General features: G+C 37.1%; 1 protein-coding gene across 5 annotated transcripts in view; it reads left to right on the top strand.

Moving 5' to 3' along the window:
* The window catches only part of MFSD14B (major facilitator superfamily domain containing 14B), a 132,367-nt gene that overhangs the window by 77,918 nt on the left and 37,814 nt on the right, over positions 1-16,635 (top strand). For 3 of the 5 annotated variants that reach the window (XM_070376056.1, XM_070376058.1, XM_005892555.2), the window contains one exon: positions 10,800-10,862. The exons of the other annotated variants lie outside the window; for them this stretch is intronic. In XM_070376056.1, the coding sequence (XP_070232157.1) occupies positions 10,800-10,862 (63 nt within the window). The remainder of the gene's footprint in view (positions 1-10,799; positions 10,863-16,635) is intronic. 5 annotated transcript variants of the gene reach the window in all.

Here is a 16,635-nt window from a genome sequence, read left to right as displayed (position 1 = left end):
AATTGGAAAGCATAAACTAAATGAAATAGGAGCACTGAGCGTGAAACAGAGAAAAATGAAACACAGGAGATAAAAGTGAAAGATTGTAATGTAGTCCAATCGTTTTTAAGCTTGGCTCCTCATTAGAAACACATCTGAAACTTTGTAGGAAAAAAAGCAACATGTGAGCATTTGTAGTTTTCAAAAAATTCCAAGATAATTCTGATATGCGTCTGGATTTTAAAAAGTGATTGCAGGTTTTTCTAATAAATGATAGTTTTAGTGATAAAGAATTCTATTATTTTCTGTTAACCAATCATGATACAATTATTGTATTAATCAAAAATCACAATAATAGAAGGCTTTTATCAAGTTTTTAGTATCAATAGCCAGACAAACATAGGAGATAATTACAGTTGCAAGCCATAATAGAAACATGATTAACCTAAAAATACTAAATAATTACATACAGTTTGGAGTTAAGTAGAGTGATGTGTTAAATAGAGGTTCATACATGCACATGTTTTCATCTGCCCACCCAGTCTATGTCTTTTGATTGGTGCATTCAGTCCCTTATCATTTAAGGTAATTACTGATATGTATGATCCTATGACAAACCTACTCAGTGTGTTGAAAAGCCGAGACATCACTCTGCCTACAAACGTCCATATGTTCAAGGCTCTGGTCTTCCCAGTGGTCACGTAGAGTTGTCAGAATGGGACCTTAAAGAAGGGAGAGCACCAAAGAACTGATGCCTTCAAGCTGTGGTGCTAGAGAAGACTCCTGAGAGTCCCTTGGACAACAAAGAGATCAAACCAGTCAGTCTTAAAGGAAATCAACCCTGAACACCCGTTGGAAGGACTGATGCTGAAGCTAAAGCTTCAGTATTTTGGTCACCTGATATGAAGAGCTGACTCATTTAAAATAAGTCCGTGGAAAAGATTGAGGACAGAAGGAGAAGAGGGCATCAGAGGATGAGATGGCTGGATGGCATCACTGATACAGTGGACATCAACTTGGGGAAACTCTGGGAGATGGTGGAGGCCTGGCCTGCTGCAGTTCATGGGGTCGCAAACAGTGGACATGACTGGGCAACTGAACAAGAACATGATCCTATTACCATTTTCTTAATTGTTTGGGGTTTATTTTGTGTTGGTCTTTTCCTTCTGTTTCCTGCCTAGAGAAAAGTTCCTTTAGCATCGGCTCTAAAGCTGGTATGGTGGTGCTGAATTCTTTAGCTTGTCTGGAAAGCTTTTGATTTCTTCATCAAATCTGAATAAGAGTCTTGCTGGGTAGAGTATTCTTGATTATAGGTTCTTCTCTTTCATCACTTTAAATATATCATGCCATTCCCTTCTGCTACTGCTAAGTCACTTCAGTCGGTCCGACTCTGCGACCCCATGGATGGCAGCCCACCAGGCTCCCCCGTCCCTGGGATTCTCCAGGCAAGAACACTGGAGTGGGTTGCCATTTCCTTCTCCAAGGCATGAAAGTGAAAAGTGAAAGTGAAGTCGCTCAGTCGTGTCTGACTCTCAGCGACCCCATGGACCAGGCCTCCTTGCCTATCTTCATTTAGTTGTTTTTCAGGTGTTTTATCTTATCCCTTAATCTGGGACATAACTTTCTGCTTTTTCATGCTGATTAAGTTTCTGTAATGTGGTTTTTCTTCTAGCAACTGTAGAATTGTAGTTATTCTTGCTTCTTCTGTCTGCCCTCTGATGGAGTTGGCTAAGAGGCTTGTGTAAGTTTCCTGATGGGATAGACTGGTGGTGAAAACTGGGACTTGCAATGGTGGGCAGGGCCATGCTCAATAAAACTTTAATTCAGTTGTCTGCTGATGGGTGGTGGAGTTGTGCTCCTTCCCTGTTTGTTTTTTAGCCTGAGGCTAGCCACCTCTCTGGTAGGGTTAGTGGCAACCTCCAGGAGGACTTATACCAAGGGTCCACTTCCAGGACTGCTGCTGCCAGTGCCCCCATTCCCACGATGAACCCCTGCTGACCCACGCCTCCACAGGAGGCCCTCCAACACTAGCAGGTAGCTCTGGTTCAGCCTCCAGTGGGGTCACTGCTCCTTTCCCCTAGGTCTTGGTGCACACAAGGTTTTGTTTCTGCCCTCTAGGAGTGGAGTCTGTTTCCCCCAGTCCTGTGGAAGCCCTGTAATCAAATCCTGCTGGTCTTCACAGTCAGACTCCCTGGGGATTCCCAGGTCGTTTGCCAGATCCCAGGTTGGGAAGCTTGATGTGGAGTTTAGAACCTTCACAACAGTGGGAGAACTTCCTTGGTATTACTGTCGCCAGTTTGTGGGTCACCCACCTGAAAGGTATAAGATTTGATTTTTATCATGACTGAGCCCCTCCTGGCATCTCCTGTGGCTTTTTCTTTGTCTTTAGACATGGGGTATCTTTTTTTGGTAGGTTCCAGTGTTCTCCTGTCGATGGTTTTTAACAGCTAGTTGCAATTTTGGTGCTCTCACAGGAGTTGCATACTGGTCTTTCTACTCTACCATGTTGACCTGAAAGTCAGTATACGTTTAAAAATTAATTAATTAAAATTATTATTATGTTTTTTTTTTTTTTTTTTGGCTGTGCTGAGTCTTTGCTGCTATGCAGGCTTTTTCTACTTGCTGTGCAGGCTTTTTCTAGTTGCAGCGTGCCAGCTTCTCTTTGCAGCGGCATCTCTTGTTGGCAGAGCACGGGCTCTAGAGCTTGCAGGCTTCCGTAGTTGTGACACACAAGCTTAGTTTCCTGACAGCAGGTGGAATTTCCCTGGATCAGGCATCAAACCCAGGTCCCCTGCATTGGCAGCTGTATTCTCAACCACTGGACCACCAGAAAAGTCCTAGCATTAGGTTTGTTGTGATAACAGTTACTGTCTTTTGTAGTATTATTATTTATATACTGAAAAAATTTTTTGAATTGGAAAAGTTTGGAAAAGTTTGCTATTTTCTTTATAGCTGCTTTATTTTATAAAGGTTTAGTCCTTAGCTTAGTAGAAAAGAAGTTATTGACTTGTTTTGTTTTACTTCTTTATTAAAACTTTACTATTTCATTATCTTTTTTTAATAGGAAAAAGTAGAAAAGTTTTAAAAAGCACATATTAAAAAATTTTAGAGGAACTGCCTGCATCGTTGCTTTATTATCCAGAAACAGTTTCTCATACTTTCAGAAATTCCATTGCCCTGCCATGCCTGCTGCTCAGTCATATCTAATTCCTTTAGAGCTATATATTTTAATATGCAATTCAGTAAATCCATGTTATGTCATTCATACATGGATATGTTGTTGTTGGTTTCTCAGTTGTGTCCAGCTCTATGGGACGCCATGGACTGCAGCACACCAGGCTTCCCTGTCCTTCACTTTTGCACACACTCATGTCCATTGAGTCGGTGATACCATCCAACCATCTCATCTTCTTTTGCCCCCTTCTCCTCTTGTCCTCAGTCTTTCCCAGCATCAGTCTTTTTCAGTGAGTCAGTTCCTTGTATCAGGTGGCCAAAGTATTGGAGTTTAAGCTCCAGCATCAGTCCTTCCAATGAATATTTAGGGTTGATTTCCTTTAAGATTGACATGGATATGGTCTTGCCAAATTAAAGAGTTAATTTCTTAATGCTAGATACATTACCTGCATAAGTGAATGCGTATTTGGATCATCTTGAATGTAGAACTGTTTTAGGGGACACCAGAGGTCTGCGAGGTGAGGATTAAACTGGGGGCAGCAGAGGTGAATAGAATTACTGTCCCTTTGACAGAGTGAAGGCAGTCCTGGAGTTACTGGTGTAGTGTTCACCAGCGCTCCCCCAACCCTATTTTTTTCCACTGGTAAAAACTGTGAGGAAACCCATAGACAAGGGGAGTTTGAAAACTACCTGTTAAGCTCTCAGCCTTGGTCTGACAGTGTATAATAGGGAAAAAGTGGGGCTAAAAGACTGGATAAGAGAAATATTTTTCATATCAGAAAATGTTTTTGACACACCAGGGATCAGAGAAACATTTTTTAAAAATATACTGACTTATGTTTTGCTGTTTTACCATATTTCTATGATCCATATGATAAATCACTAAACAGTTCTAATATTGATTAATATTCCCTTTTAAGATTTCTGTATCTCTGTATTCTAAGAAATTTGTTATTAGGAAAGATTTTTCTGAAAACTGATTTTGCACTTGAATTATTTGTTGTCCTTCGTCTTTCCTATTTTTTGTTTGTTTGTTTTTCAGTACAGTTAGTAGAGTTCAAATGCCACTAGCTGTGATGGCAAATCTTTTCTAACCTATAAAAATTATGTTATTAAGGGATAGATTTGAAATCATTTCTATGGATACATCTTAATTTGATTTTTTTGAAAAACCTGTGGAGATAAACTGTCTAAAGTTAGAGGCTAGTCACTCTGTCCTTCCCCCTGTTTTTGTAATTCATAGGATTTCAGGTGCATAGAAATAGATTAGTCATAACTGTCTTCATGATACATAGGTTTGTTTCACTCATGGAATGAAACATTTAATTAAACATTCCCCCATTTGTTTTATCCTTATTTTGTTTTTAAAATTTATTGCTGCAACATAGTTTTTAAGGATGTGTTGAATACTGGTGAACCCATGTATAACCCAACAATTTATTTCTGTGTCCGCTTTGCCTATCTCTTTCTCTACTCCCCATCCACAAAGATAACTACAATTCTGAATTTTTTTTTGTTTGCTTATTTTCTAGATTTAGATCACATTATTATATGTATAAATACATGGATGTGTCTGTGTTATTTGATTCTGGTTATTTTTGAACTTCTAAAAAGGGCATAATGTATAACATTCATGTTGTCTTCTGGGGCTTCCTTTTTTCTATTGTGCACTGTTAATTTATAGGAGAAGGCAGTGGCAGGCCACTCCAGTACTCTTGCCTGGCAAATCCCATGGGCAGAGGAGCCTGGTAGGCTGCAGTGTCTGGGGTCGCTAAGAGTTGGACACGACTGAGCGACTTCCCTTTCACTTTTCACTTTCATGCATTGGAGAAGGAAATGCAACCCACCCCAGTGTTCTTGTCTGGAGAATCCCAGGGACGGGGGAGCCTGGTAGGTTGCCATCTCTGGGGTCGCAGAGTCGGACACGACTGAAGCGACTTGGCAGCAGCAGCAGTGCAAATTATGAATATTTGTTTCTAGTTTTTCCATTGTTTATACAGTGCTGCTATAAACATTCTGTACATGTCTTGATGTTCATTTGCTTGATTTTCTTTTTCTGGTTAAACATGGGATCACAGTTTATACAAAAGTTCAGTTTATCCATTTTTATCTAGTTCTATTTAGTTGCTTTTAACTTCATTAGAAAGTTTTGTAAAATTGTATTGTGATGGTTGTCATAACAGCATGAATTTTTTAAAAAACATCAAGATTGATGAATTTTTTTGTAGCCATTTTAATATTGAAAGTGGAAGGAAAAAAGCAACACTTTTTGGACATATTATGCTTTACTATTTCAAGAAAGGTAAAAACACAACTGAAACACAGAAAAAAGACTTGAGCAGTATATGGAAAAGGTGCTGTGACTGTTGAATGTATCAAAAGTGGCTTGCCAAGTTTCATACTGAGATTTCTTGCTAGATGGTACTCCAAAGTCAATGTTATATATAGCACATGGGAGAGAGCCAACATACTCAAAATATCCAAACTAGGCACTGAAAATCATTTGCACCAGCTTGGTTATGTCAGTCACTTTGATGTTTGGGTTCCACACAAGTTAAGCAAAAGAAAAACCCTTCTTGACTGTATTTTCACACTGGATTCTTTACTTAAATGTAACAAAAATGTACCAGTTTTTTAAATTGTGATGGACAATGAAAAGCAGATACTGTACAATAATGTGAAATGGAGAAGATTGCTGGGCAAATGAAATGAACCACCACCAACCATACTGAAGGCTGGTCTTCCTCCAAAGAAGGTGATGTCATGTATATGGCAGGATTGGTATGAAGTCCTTTATTATGGACTCTATATGGAAAACCAGACAATTCCAGAAAGTACTGCGCCCATCGAAACCAACTGAAAGCACACAATGAAAAGGTACAAAATTAGCCAACAGAAAATGTGTAATCTTCCATCAGGATAATGCATGTTTCTTTGATGACCAGGCAAAAATTGTTATAACTTGGCTGGGAAGTTCTGACTCATCCAATGTGTTCACCAGACGTTGTACTTTCAGATTTTGACTTATTTCAGTCTATACAAAATTATCGTAATGGAAAAAAATTTGAATTCCCTGCAAGACTGTAGAAGCCACCTGTAACAGTTCTTTGCTCAAAAAGATAAAAAGTTTAGGCAAGATCGAATTACGAAGTTGCCTGGAAAATGACAGAAGATAAGTGGAACAAAATGGTGAATACATTATTCAATAAAGTTCTTGGCAAAATGAAAAATGCGTCTTTTATTTTTACTTAAAAACTGAAGGAATTTTTTGGCAAACCCAGTATGAGTGAAGTGATCCTTTGGTTCCAAATCCTGTGATTCAAATTCTGGTTTTAGACCACACTTTTTTTGCCTTTTAACTGGTATATCAAGTCTTCGTGAATTCAATTACTTCATTATTTTTTTCTATGTACTGCAGTTCTAAGTTGTCATTTTGTTCCTTTTTGCCTTCATTTGCATTGAATAGTTAGGCTAACTTTTCTTCTATTACATTAGAAGTATTCTACTCTATTCCTGTTATTTTTGTGGTTTCTATAGCATTACATGTAAACTTATCAAAGTACTATTAATCAATATCTTTAATTTTATATAATATTAACATGTTATTGTTCAGTTGTTAAGTCATGTCCAACTCTTTGCAACCCCATGGACTGCAGCATGCCAGGCCTCCCTGTCTGTCACTGTCTCCCATTGTTTGCCCAAGTTCATTTCCATTGAATCAGTAATGGTATCCAGCCATCTCATTCTCTGCCTCCCTCTTCTGCTTTTGCCTTCCATCTTTCCCAGCATCAGCGTCTTTTCCAGTGAATTGGCTCTTTACATCAGGTGGCCAAAGTATTGGAGCTTCAGCTTCAGCGTCAGTCCTTCCAATGAATATTCAGAGTTGATTTCCTTAAAGATTCCTTTAGGATGTCCAGCATATTAGCATAAATGAGGTAAATGAGTATTATTAAGTATTTTGTTTTTGTTGTTTAGTCACAAAGAGTTGTTTGCCTTCTTGTGACCCCTTGGATTGTATAGCCCACCAGGCTTCTCTGCCATGGGATTTAGCAGGCAAGAATACTGAAGTGGGTTGTCATTTCCTTCTCTAAGCTTTTTTTTTTTTTTTTTAACTTCAGACTTCAAGCTTTTTACTTTGTATTGGCATATAGCCAACTGATTAACAGTGTTGTCGTAGTTTCAGGTGAATAGTGCAAGGATTCAGCCATACATATACATATATCCATTCTCCCTCAAACCTCCCTACCATGCAGGCAAGCACATAAAATTGAGCAGAGTTCCATGTACTATACAACAGGTCTTTGTAGCCTGTCCATTTTACATGGTCATGTACACACTGCTCTATGTAAAATCCAATTAAATATTTTACTTCTGTATAATTGAAAATAAAAACTATAAGACCCGTTATTTTTGTTTGGTAGCATCCCTGTTCATTTATATACTATTTTCCATGATCTTTATTTTATTTTGCATCTTGAACCTTATTTATACCTCTGTCAATTTCCTTCTCCTGGAAGTATTTTTTTTTTTTTTTAATAAATTCAGTTCAGTTCAGTTCAGTTGCTCTGTCGTGTGTGACTCTTTGCGACCCCATGAATTGCAGTACACCAGGCCTCCCTGTCCATCACCAACTCCCAGAGTTCACTCAAACTCACGTCCATTGAGTCGGTGATGCCATCCAGCCATCTCATCCTCTGTCGTCCCCTTCTCCTCCTGCCCCCAATCCCTCCCAGCATCAGGGTCTTTTCCAATGAGTCAACTCTTCGCATGAGGTGGCCAAAGTACTGGAGTTTCAGCTTTAGCATCATTCCTTCCAAAGAACACCCAGGACTGATCTCCTTTAGAATGGACTGGTTGGATCTCCTTGCAGTTCAAGGGATTCTCAAGAGTCTTCTCCAACACCACAGTTCAAAAGCATCAATTCATCCACCTCATTAGAACTGATTCAAATGTATTCTTTTTAATGGCTGAGTAATACTCCATTGTGTATATGTACCACAGCTTTCTTATCCATTCATCTGCTGATGGACATCTAGGTTGCTTCCATGTCCTGGCTATTATAAACAGCACTGTGATGAACATTGGGGTACACATGTCTCTTTCAATTCTGGTTTCCTCAGTGTGTATGCCCAGCAGTGGGATTGCTGGGTCATAGGCAGTTCTATTTCCAGTTTTTTAAGGAATCTCCACACTGTTCTCCATAGTGCTGTACTAGTTTGCATTCCCACCAACATTATACAGAGTGAAGCAAGCCAGAAAGAAAAACACCAATACAGTATACTAACGCATATATATGGAATTAGGAAGATGGTAACGATAACCCTGTATGCGAGACAGCAAAAGAGACACAGATGTATAGAACAATTTTGGACTCTGTGGGAGAGGGAGAGGGTGGGATGATTTGGGAGAATGGCATTGAAACATGTATAATATCATATAAGAAACAAATCGCCAGTCCAGGTTCGATGCAGGATACAGGATGCTTGGGGCTGGTGCACTGGGATGACTCAGAGGGATGGTATGGGGAGGGAGGTGGGAGTGGGGTTCAGGATGGGGAGCACGTGTACACCTGTGGCAGATTCATGTTGATGTATGGCAAAACCAATACAATATTGTAAAGTAATTAACCTCCAATTAAAATAAATAAATTTAAAAAAAAGAAGCATCAATTCTGCACTCAGCTTTCTTCACAGTCCAACTCTCACATCCATACCTGACCACTGGAAAAACCATAGCCTTGACTAGGCGGACCTTTGTTGGCAAAGTAATGTCTCTGCCTTTGAATATGCTATCTAGATTGGTCATAACTTTCCTTCCAAGGAGTAAGCGTCTTTTAATTTCATGGCTGCAGTCACCATCTGCAGTGATTTTGGAGCCCCCCAAAATAAAGTCTGACACTGTTTCCACTGTTTCCCCATCTATTTGCCATGAAGTGATGGGACCAGATGCCATGATCTTCATTTTCTGAATGTTGAGCTTTAAGCCAACTTTTTCACTCTCCTCTTTCACTTTCATCAAGAGGCTTTTTAGTTCCTCTTCACTTTCTGCCATAAAGGTGGTGTCCTCTGCATATCTGAGGTTATTGATATTTCTCCCGGCAATCTTGATTCCAGCCTATGCTTCTTCCAGCCCAGCATTTCTCATGATGTACTCTGCATATAAGTTAAATAAGCAGGGTGACAATATATAGCCTTGGTGTACTCCTTTTCCTATTTGGAACCAGTCTGTTGTTCCATGTCCAGTTCTGACTGTTGCTTCCTGACCTGCATATAGGTTTCTCAAGAGGCAGGTCAGGTGGTCTGGTACTCCCATCTCTTTCAGAATTTTCCACAGTTTATTGTGATCCACACAGTCAAATTAGCCAAGTCTATAAGTTAGTAAACTCATTACTATAAGTTAATAAACTTGTTTTTGCCAAATCGAAAACTGTGGATACTTGCCTTTGTGTCAGAGGACATTTTAACTGGGTATACAATTTTAGGTTGGCATTTGTCTTATGTTTCTTACTATCCTGATGATAGAATAGCACACTCCTTGTCTCAGTTCAAAAATGTTAGTATTAAGAAATAATCTAACTGTTGTTCCTTTGAAAGCAATCTGTTGTTTCTGTTTTAAAGAATTTTTTTATGGTTCTCTATAATTTTAATTTGATTGCAAATGTGGATTTCTTTTTATACTGCTTAAAATTTGATAGGTTGCTTTAATCTCTTCATTGATGTCTGTCATTGATTCAAGTACATTATCAATCATCGGCTTCTAAAATATTGTCTCTGCCTCACTGTTATTACTGGGCTAGTTTAAATTGTTAGACTTTCTTATTGGATCCTCTGTGTCTCTTACTTTCTGTCTTATATCCTGTCTATTTGTCTCTGCTGCATTCTGGATAACTTCTTTTAACCTAACTTTTGGTTCAGTTATTCTCTCTTAATCTTGTTAAACATACCCATTGAGTTTTTAATTTAGTTTTTTCTGTTCTAGACTTTTGTTCTTTAAATCTGCTACAAAGTTTCAAGCTTACTTTATATGTCTTGTAACACAGTAAGCATGCTATTTTTAAAGTCTGTTAAATAATTCCAAAACATGAGGTCTTTGAGTGTTTGTTATGTATTGTTTGCTGTTTTCTTGTTCATGATGTCTCATTTACTTTTGTATCTGATTACTTTTGATTATGTTCTTATCTTTATATTTGAGAAAGTACATATATGGTTGATGTGAAAGCCTGAGTGATGGCCTTTTCAGAAATAACTTTAGATTTTTTTCTTCTAAACATCTGGAGAGGCTTCCAGTCTGGATCAGTAATCCAAATTTAAGGTTTGAGGTTTCCTGGACTATGTACGTGCCATGAAGCTGGGCTGCAGGTTCATAACTGAGTTTGAGTAACTCTTTGCAGTACATCCTTTAAATTGTTTGTGCTTTTGTAGCAAAAGCAACTGAATCCTGGGCGTACCTTTTTAGGTTCTTTATTTAGATTTCTGCCTCATTATCTTGTTACCTTTTCATACTTTTAAGATATTTTCCATATTTCATTATTCCTTAATATTTTTCATTCAAGGGTTTAGTTACCTAGTCTGCCATTAACAAGAGTCAGAAATCTTTCCCTTTCATTTACTTTAGAATTTTTCTTGATGTTTGTTTGCTTTTTGTAGGTTCTACATGAAACATTTCCTCAACACACATTCCTCATGAATGGTCTCATTCAGGGTGTAAAGGTAAGAACAATTTTTGTTTGGTCCACAGCAAACCAAAGCCAGGAATCCTTGATAGCATAACTCTGGAAGTTTAAATAGGACTCTGGAAAACTATTACCATTTGTAAATCTTGTAAATCAAATTTTTAGTTGAATTATCAAAGTCAAAATACAAGCCAAATCCATAAGGCACTGCCTTATTTTTATTAACATGTACAGAGCAGAATTAACATGTACAGAAGGGTAGAATTGTGTGAACTTTTAATTCCTCTATTAACAGAATAAAATCAGTCTTAAAAATCCGTCAAGTATTAATGTCTTCTTTTGAGATAGAGATTGAAGAAGGAGTCATCAAGATTTAGTTGGATGTAAAGTCTTATGGCAAGGCTGGTGTTCTAGACACAATTTTCTGAGCTCTCAACCACTCGACATAATTAGCCTTAATTCATTGTTTAAATTTTAATGTGATATTTGTCAGAAAAGCTTATAAATAAGGGGTTAAAATATAATGCTGTGTTCCAGTCCCAATTTGTAGTAAAGTATATGTGTTCAGCATCTAATTTGTTCTTTTCAAGTTACGTAATATCAGTCTACATAATTTTATGTTGTGTTGAAAAGCACACTTGAAATTATACCATAGTACTTTGCTAAATTCAGTCAGAGGAAAGCTTTGAGCAACATTAATTGTAATAAATACTATTTATTCTTTGCCGATTTTCAAAAAGAATTTGAGAATGCTTACAATAATAACATAAGTAAAACGACAATTTAAATAAAGTAAAATAAGACATTTTTAATACTCATTGAGAGGAGGAATATTATCAAGAATCTGGTGTGTTTTTATTTAAGCACTAGTTTGTGAGCAGTTTTATCTACATGATCAAAAGAAAAACTAAATGAGAGAGGGCATTGATTACAAATACTACATAAGTTTATCATTATAGTGGATTCTTTGAAAGTTACTCTGTAGATTTTTTTCTTTTATCATGTGGAGCTAATAAAATCTATTTTAGTCTGGTTCTACAGAATAAAACCAACTTGGTCTGTGTCCGAAAGCCAAGTGGCGAGCTTATCATACTTTTACTTAGAGATACCCACAATATTGTTGTAAAAAAACACAGAACAAAAGTATTTAAGTTGATTCAAGGGTGTGGACCAGGACTTACTTAACTTCAGCAACTATTGAACTTCAGTCTATTGAACTTAAGGAGTTACATGTTTTAGTAACTGGTCATTGTTTCTCAGATGAGGATATGAGAGAACCCTACAGTAGCCAAGCATAGCTCTATTAAAATGTCTTAATATGGATATGAGCACAGTGGAACAAGTATGGCTTTATATTGCTTTAGCTTTAAATTTCTGTTCTGCATCTTATTAATGGTTACCTTAGTCAGATAATGTAATCTTCCCTTCATTGGAAAGCAATGAGAAAGATAAAAGATCTCTTGTAGGGTGATTATGAGGATTCAGTGAGCTAGTATATGTAAAACTGTTAGCACTCTACATTCATGTGTTAAATACTTAGTAAATATTGCAAAGAAAAATAACAGAAACTGTTAGAAGGAAAGCCTGATGACCACTTTTCTCACCAGTCTGGGGAAAGATTTTCCTTTTTAGAGTAAGAATTATTCATAAATGAAAAGACTGAGTCATTTACATCAATCTTTAAATTTTGGTAAGTCAAAGCCACCATCATCAAACTTAAAATACGAATGACAAAATGTTATTTATGATAGAAAGAGGAATACATAAAAGCATTCTCAAAGTAAAACTGTAGGAAAATGACTAATATCCCAGAAGGGCAAAGAAGGATGTAAGCTGGCAGTTTACAAAAGATAACAATCTGAAAATAAGTTTATCACTATTAAGAAATGAGTCCCAAGTTAAATAAGATAATATTTTTTCATGCACATTGGTAAAAAATTTTAAACTGACAAGAACTAGTTCAATTTGTGTTAAATTGTGTCCCCTTGTACTGTTGATGAGAGGATAAATTGGTATAGCTTTTCTGGAAGGCAGTATTTTTAGAGTTAAAAAAATATTCACATATTTTAACAAAGTAATTGCATTTCTAGAAATTTGTTCTTCTCAAATTGAGTTATTCAGAGATTTGGCTAAAGGACTCTTTGTAATAGTAAACGTGTAGAAACTTTTTAAATTCCTTGAAATTAGAAGAATAGATATGTGTGGTATAGACATATAATGTAATATAATATGGTTTCAGTTTTATTTTGACCAAAATAAATGTAAGTAAGCAGGGAGGAAAATGATTAAAAAGGAATCACCTGAAGTTTGAAAGGATGTGGATTTATGGATGATTTTTAATTTTCTTCCTTATATATTTTGTTCATCTTTGTAGATTTTCTACAGTTAACTTTCACTTTGTAAGTTTACTATCATAATGCATGGAAGAGAAGTTTTAGATTTGGGGTGAACATCAATAAAGTATACAAGAGTAACCAGTTTTGGTTTGTGAATTCTCCAATTGGGCGGGGGGTTGTTTGTTTGTGGTTTTGGTTATTGCAGCAGCTTTGTTGAGATATAATTCACCTACCATGCAAGTCATAAAGTGTATGTATGGTTTTTTCATTATACTCAGGGTTGTGCAGCCATCAACACAGTCAATTTTATCACATTTCATTGCTCCAAAAATAAATCCTGTACTCCTCATTCCTCCCTAACCTCAAGCACAAATCTACTTTCTCCCTCTATTGGTTTGTCTATTCTGGACATTTCACATAAATGGAATATACAGTATGGTCTTTTATTACTGACTTCTTTTCTTATGGTGTTTTCAAATTTCACCTGTAGTACTTATTAGTACTTTATTCTTTTTACAGCCAAACAATATTTCACTCTGTATCCATACCACAGTTTATCCATTTATCAGTTGATAGACATTCGGGGTTGTTTCTGGTTTTTTATATTATTGTGAATAATGCTGCTGTGAACATTTGTATACAAGTTTTGATATGAACATTGTTTTCACTTTATCATAGGTACATTGCTAGGAGTAGAATTTCTGGGTCATACAGTAATTTGAGTTTCTAAAAATTGTGTTTTCAAATTAATTTCTTTCTTAACCCTATTTCTGACAAGTAATTTATGTTCCTCATCTCCTAGACTTCTGACAGATAAGTGGCTCAAGCCAGGGACAATTTCTTCTTTCTTTCTATACTTAACTCCTTTAATGATGTCATCAGACTTAAGACTTTAAACTCTCAAATAAGTATCTTCCTAGACCTTGGGCTGGAACTTTAGACTTTGTATATTCAGTTGCCTAATTGACATCTGTACTTCCTTGCATAATAAGTATTTGAAAGTTAACAGCTCCAAAACTAAGTTCCTGGTCTTCCCCTCCAGCCTGACCAACTCATAAGTCTTCCCCATATTAGTTACTTGTCATGCCATTCTTGCTTATACCAAAATTCTTAGAATCAGTCTTCTTTCTCTTCCATACATATCCCAAACCCAATCCATCAGCAAATTCTGTTATTCTACTTCAAAACAGAACCATCATCAAAACTCTACTTGTTCCCTTTTCAGTGCTGTGTGTACTGTGCTTAGTGGCTCAGTCGTGTCTGACTCTTTGCAGCCTGATGGACTGTAGCCCACCAGTCTCCTCTGTCCATGGGATTCTCCAGACAAGAATACTGGATTGGGTAGCCATGCCCTCCTCCAGAGGATGTTCCTGACCCAGGGATCAAACCCATGTCTCCTGCATTGCAGGTGGACTCTACCATCTGAGCCACAAGGGAAGTCCAAGAATACTGGAATGGGTAGCCTGTCTCTTCTCCAGGGGAACTTCCCAACCCAGGAATCAAACCAGGGTCTCCTGCATTGCACATGTATTCTCTACCAACTGAGCTACCAGGGAAGCCCTTTGGTAGAGATCATGATAAAATATAAACCAGTTTGTGGCTTTCTTCTTCCTCTCTTTTATATATATATATATATATATATATATATATATATATATATATATATATATATAGGCTGTGCCAAGCAGCATGTGCAATCTTATTTTCCTGACCAAGGATTGAACCTTTGTCCCCTGTATTGGAGGCACAGAGTCTTAACCACTGGACCTCTGGGAAGTCCCTGTGGCACTCTTCTTAACCAACCCAACCCAAACCCCCATTTTCTCTTGATAGCATCCTTCTACTCTGTTCCACTTCCTACTGACCTTGCTGCAGCCACAACTTCCTCAGCCTATTTCTGCCTGAGGGTTCTGCAGGTACTGTTTTTTTTCTGCTTGCTTTTCCCAGGTTTTGACAGGCTTTACTCCCCAACCCTCAACTCCTCACCTGGATGTTATTTTTTCAGTGAAGGCTTCACTGACTGCCATCTTGAGTAATGTATCCAGTTCTCATCACTCTTAATCCTCTTTCTCTGCTTTTTCTGCAAAGCATTATCTCTCCTTTGACATGCTATATATTTTGCTTTATCTTTATCTTGTTATTGTGTTCTCCTCACTCCTCCTCTTTTAGACTGAAAGTTTCTTAAAGACGTGGATTTTTGTCCACTTTACTCACTGCTATCCCCAGCATAGTTCTTAGCACTCAACTTCCCTGGTGGCTCAGATGGTAAAGAGTCCACCTGCCAGTGCAGGAGATGTGGGTTTGATCCCTGGGTCTGTAAGATCCCCTGAAGAAGGAAATGGCAACACACTCCAGTATTTTTGCCTGGAGAATCCCGTGGGCAGAGGAGCATGGCGGGCCATAGTCCATGGGGTCACCAAAGAGTTGGGCACAACTTAGCGACTAAACAACAACAAATATTGTTGAATTAAAAATTCTTCCAGTCTTTTTTCTAGTCCTTTTGATAAAGTCAAGATCCAGCTTACTTAGAGACCGTAACTATGTTTCTTTTTCCCTTATATCAGCATTTGTTAATTATACCTTACTAATTTCCCCATGACATTAAAACTACATGAAGTACAAGCAGCCCTGTCTTTGCGTGTTGTAGTACACACAAATTTCAGTTGCCACAGTTCAGTTAAATAGCATGAGTCTCCCAACACACAATTCAGATTTCCACTACCATGTGTATTAACTGTGAGTAGTTGCATAAAATATAAATAATGACTAACTCCTCAGTCCACAAAACACTATGTCAATAACAGATGCACATCATAACCCGTTGTGACATTTCAAAGTGTTGGTGACCTGGTCACCGTGCATTTCTTAGTTCACGCGTGTAAAGCAAAACGTGTGTTGTGTTGCCTCTTTGATCCAGTAATATGTTGGAATCTGATCCAAACCTAGAAAGGCATATGACAGTTTTCCAGTTCATAAAAGATATGTGCATCATATAAGACTTTGAAAAAAGACAAGCACAAGTCTTATGACTCTTAATGTTTTTTTTTACAAAGAACATTTTAATTATTAATGCTTTAAATTACAGTGTACTAAATAAATACTAGTTTTTCTATTTCTTTCATTTCACTAGACATTTATAAGTGATAGTAAAAGAGTTTTCAGTGTTCTGACAAAAATTTCTGAAAGTCAAAGAATAAATCAGTTTTTCCTATTGATTAAAATAACTACATGGTTTCAGCTTGGAGTCATTTCTTTCAGTTCTATACTACCATGCAAAGTAAAAACTACATGTATTGTCTGCAATGGTTATATGATACTCCATTGTATGAATAATTTATTTATCCATTTCCCTGTATAAGTGCCTTCTAATTGCACACTATTGAAGATAATCCTGAGTAAATTTTTAAAATAAATCTTTATATATTTTTACTGTTTCCTTAGAAATAGAGTTGTAAAATTATAACTAGTGAGTAG

This window comes from Bos mutus, chromosome 8 (assembly GCF_027580195.1).
Source record: "Bos mutus isolate GX-2022 chromosome 8, NWIPB_WYAK_1.1, whole genome shotgun sequence".
NCBI classification, from domain to species: Eukaryota; Metazoa; Chordata; class Mammalia; order Artiodactyla; family Bovidae; genus Bos; species Bos mutus.
The sequence above is the reverse complement of the archived record's forward strand: the minus strand, read 5'-3'. Positions and strand labels throughout refer to the sequence as shown.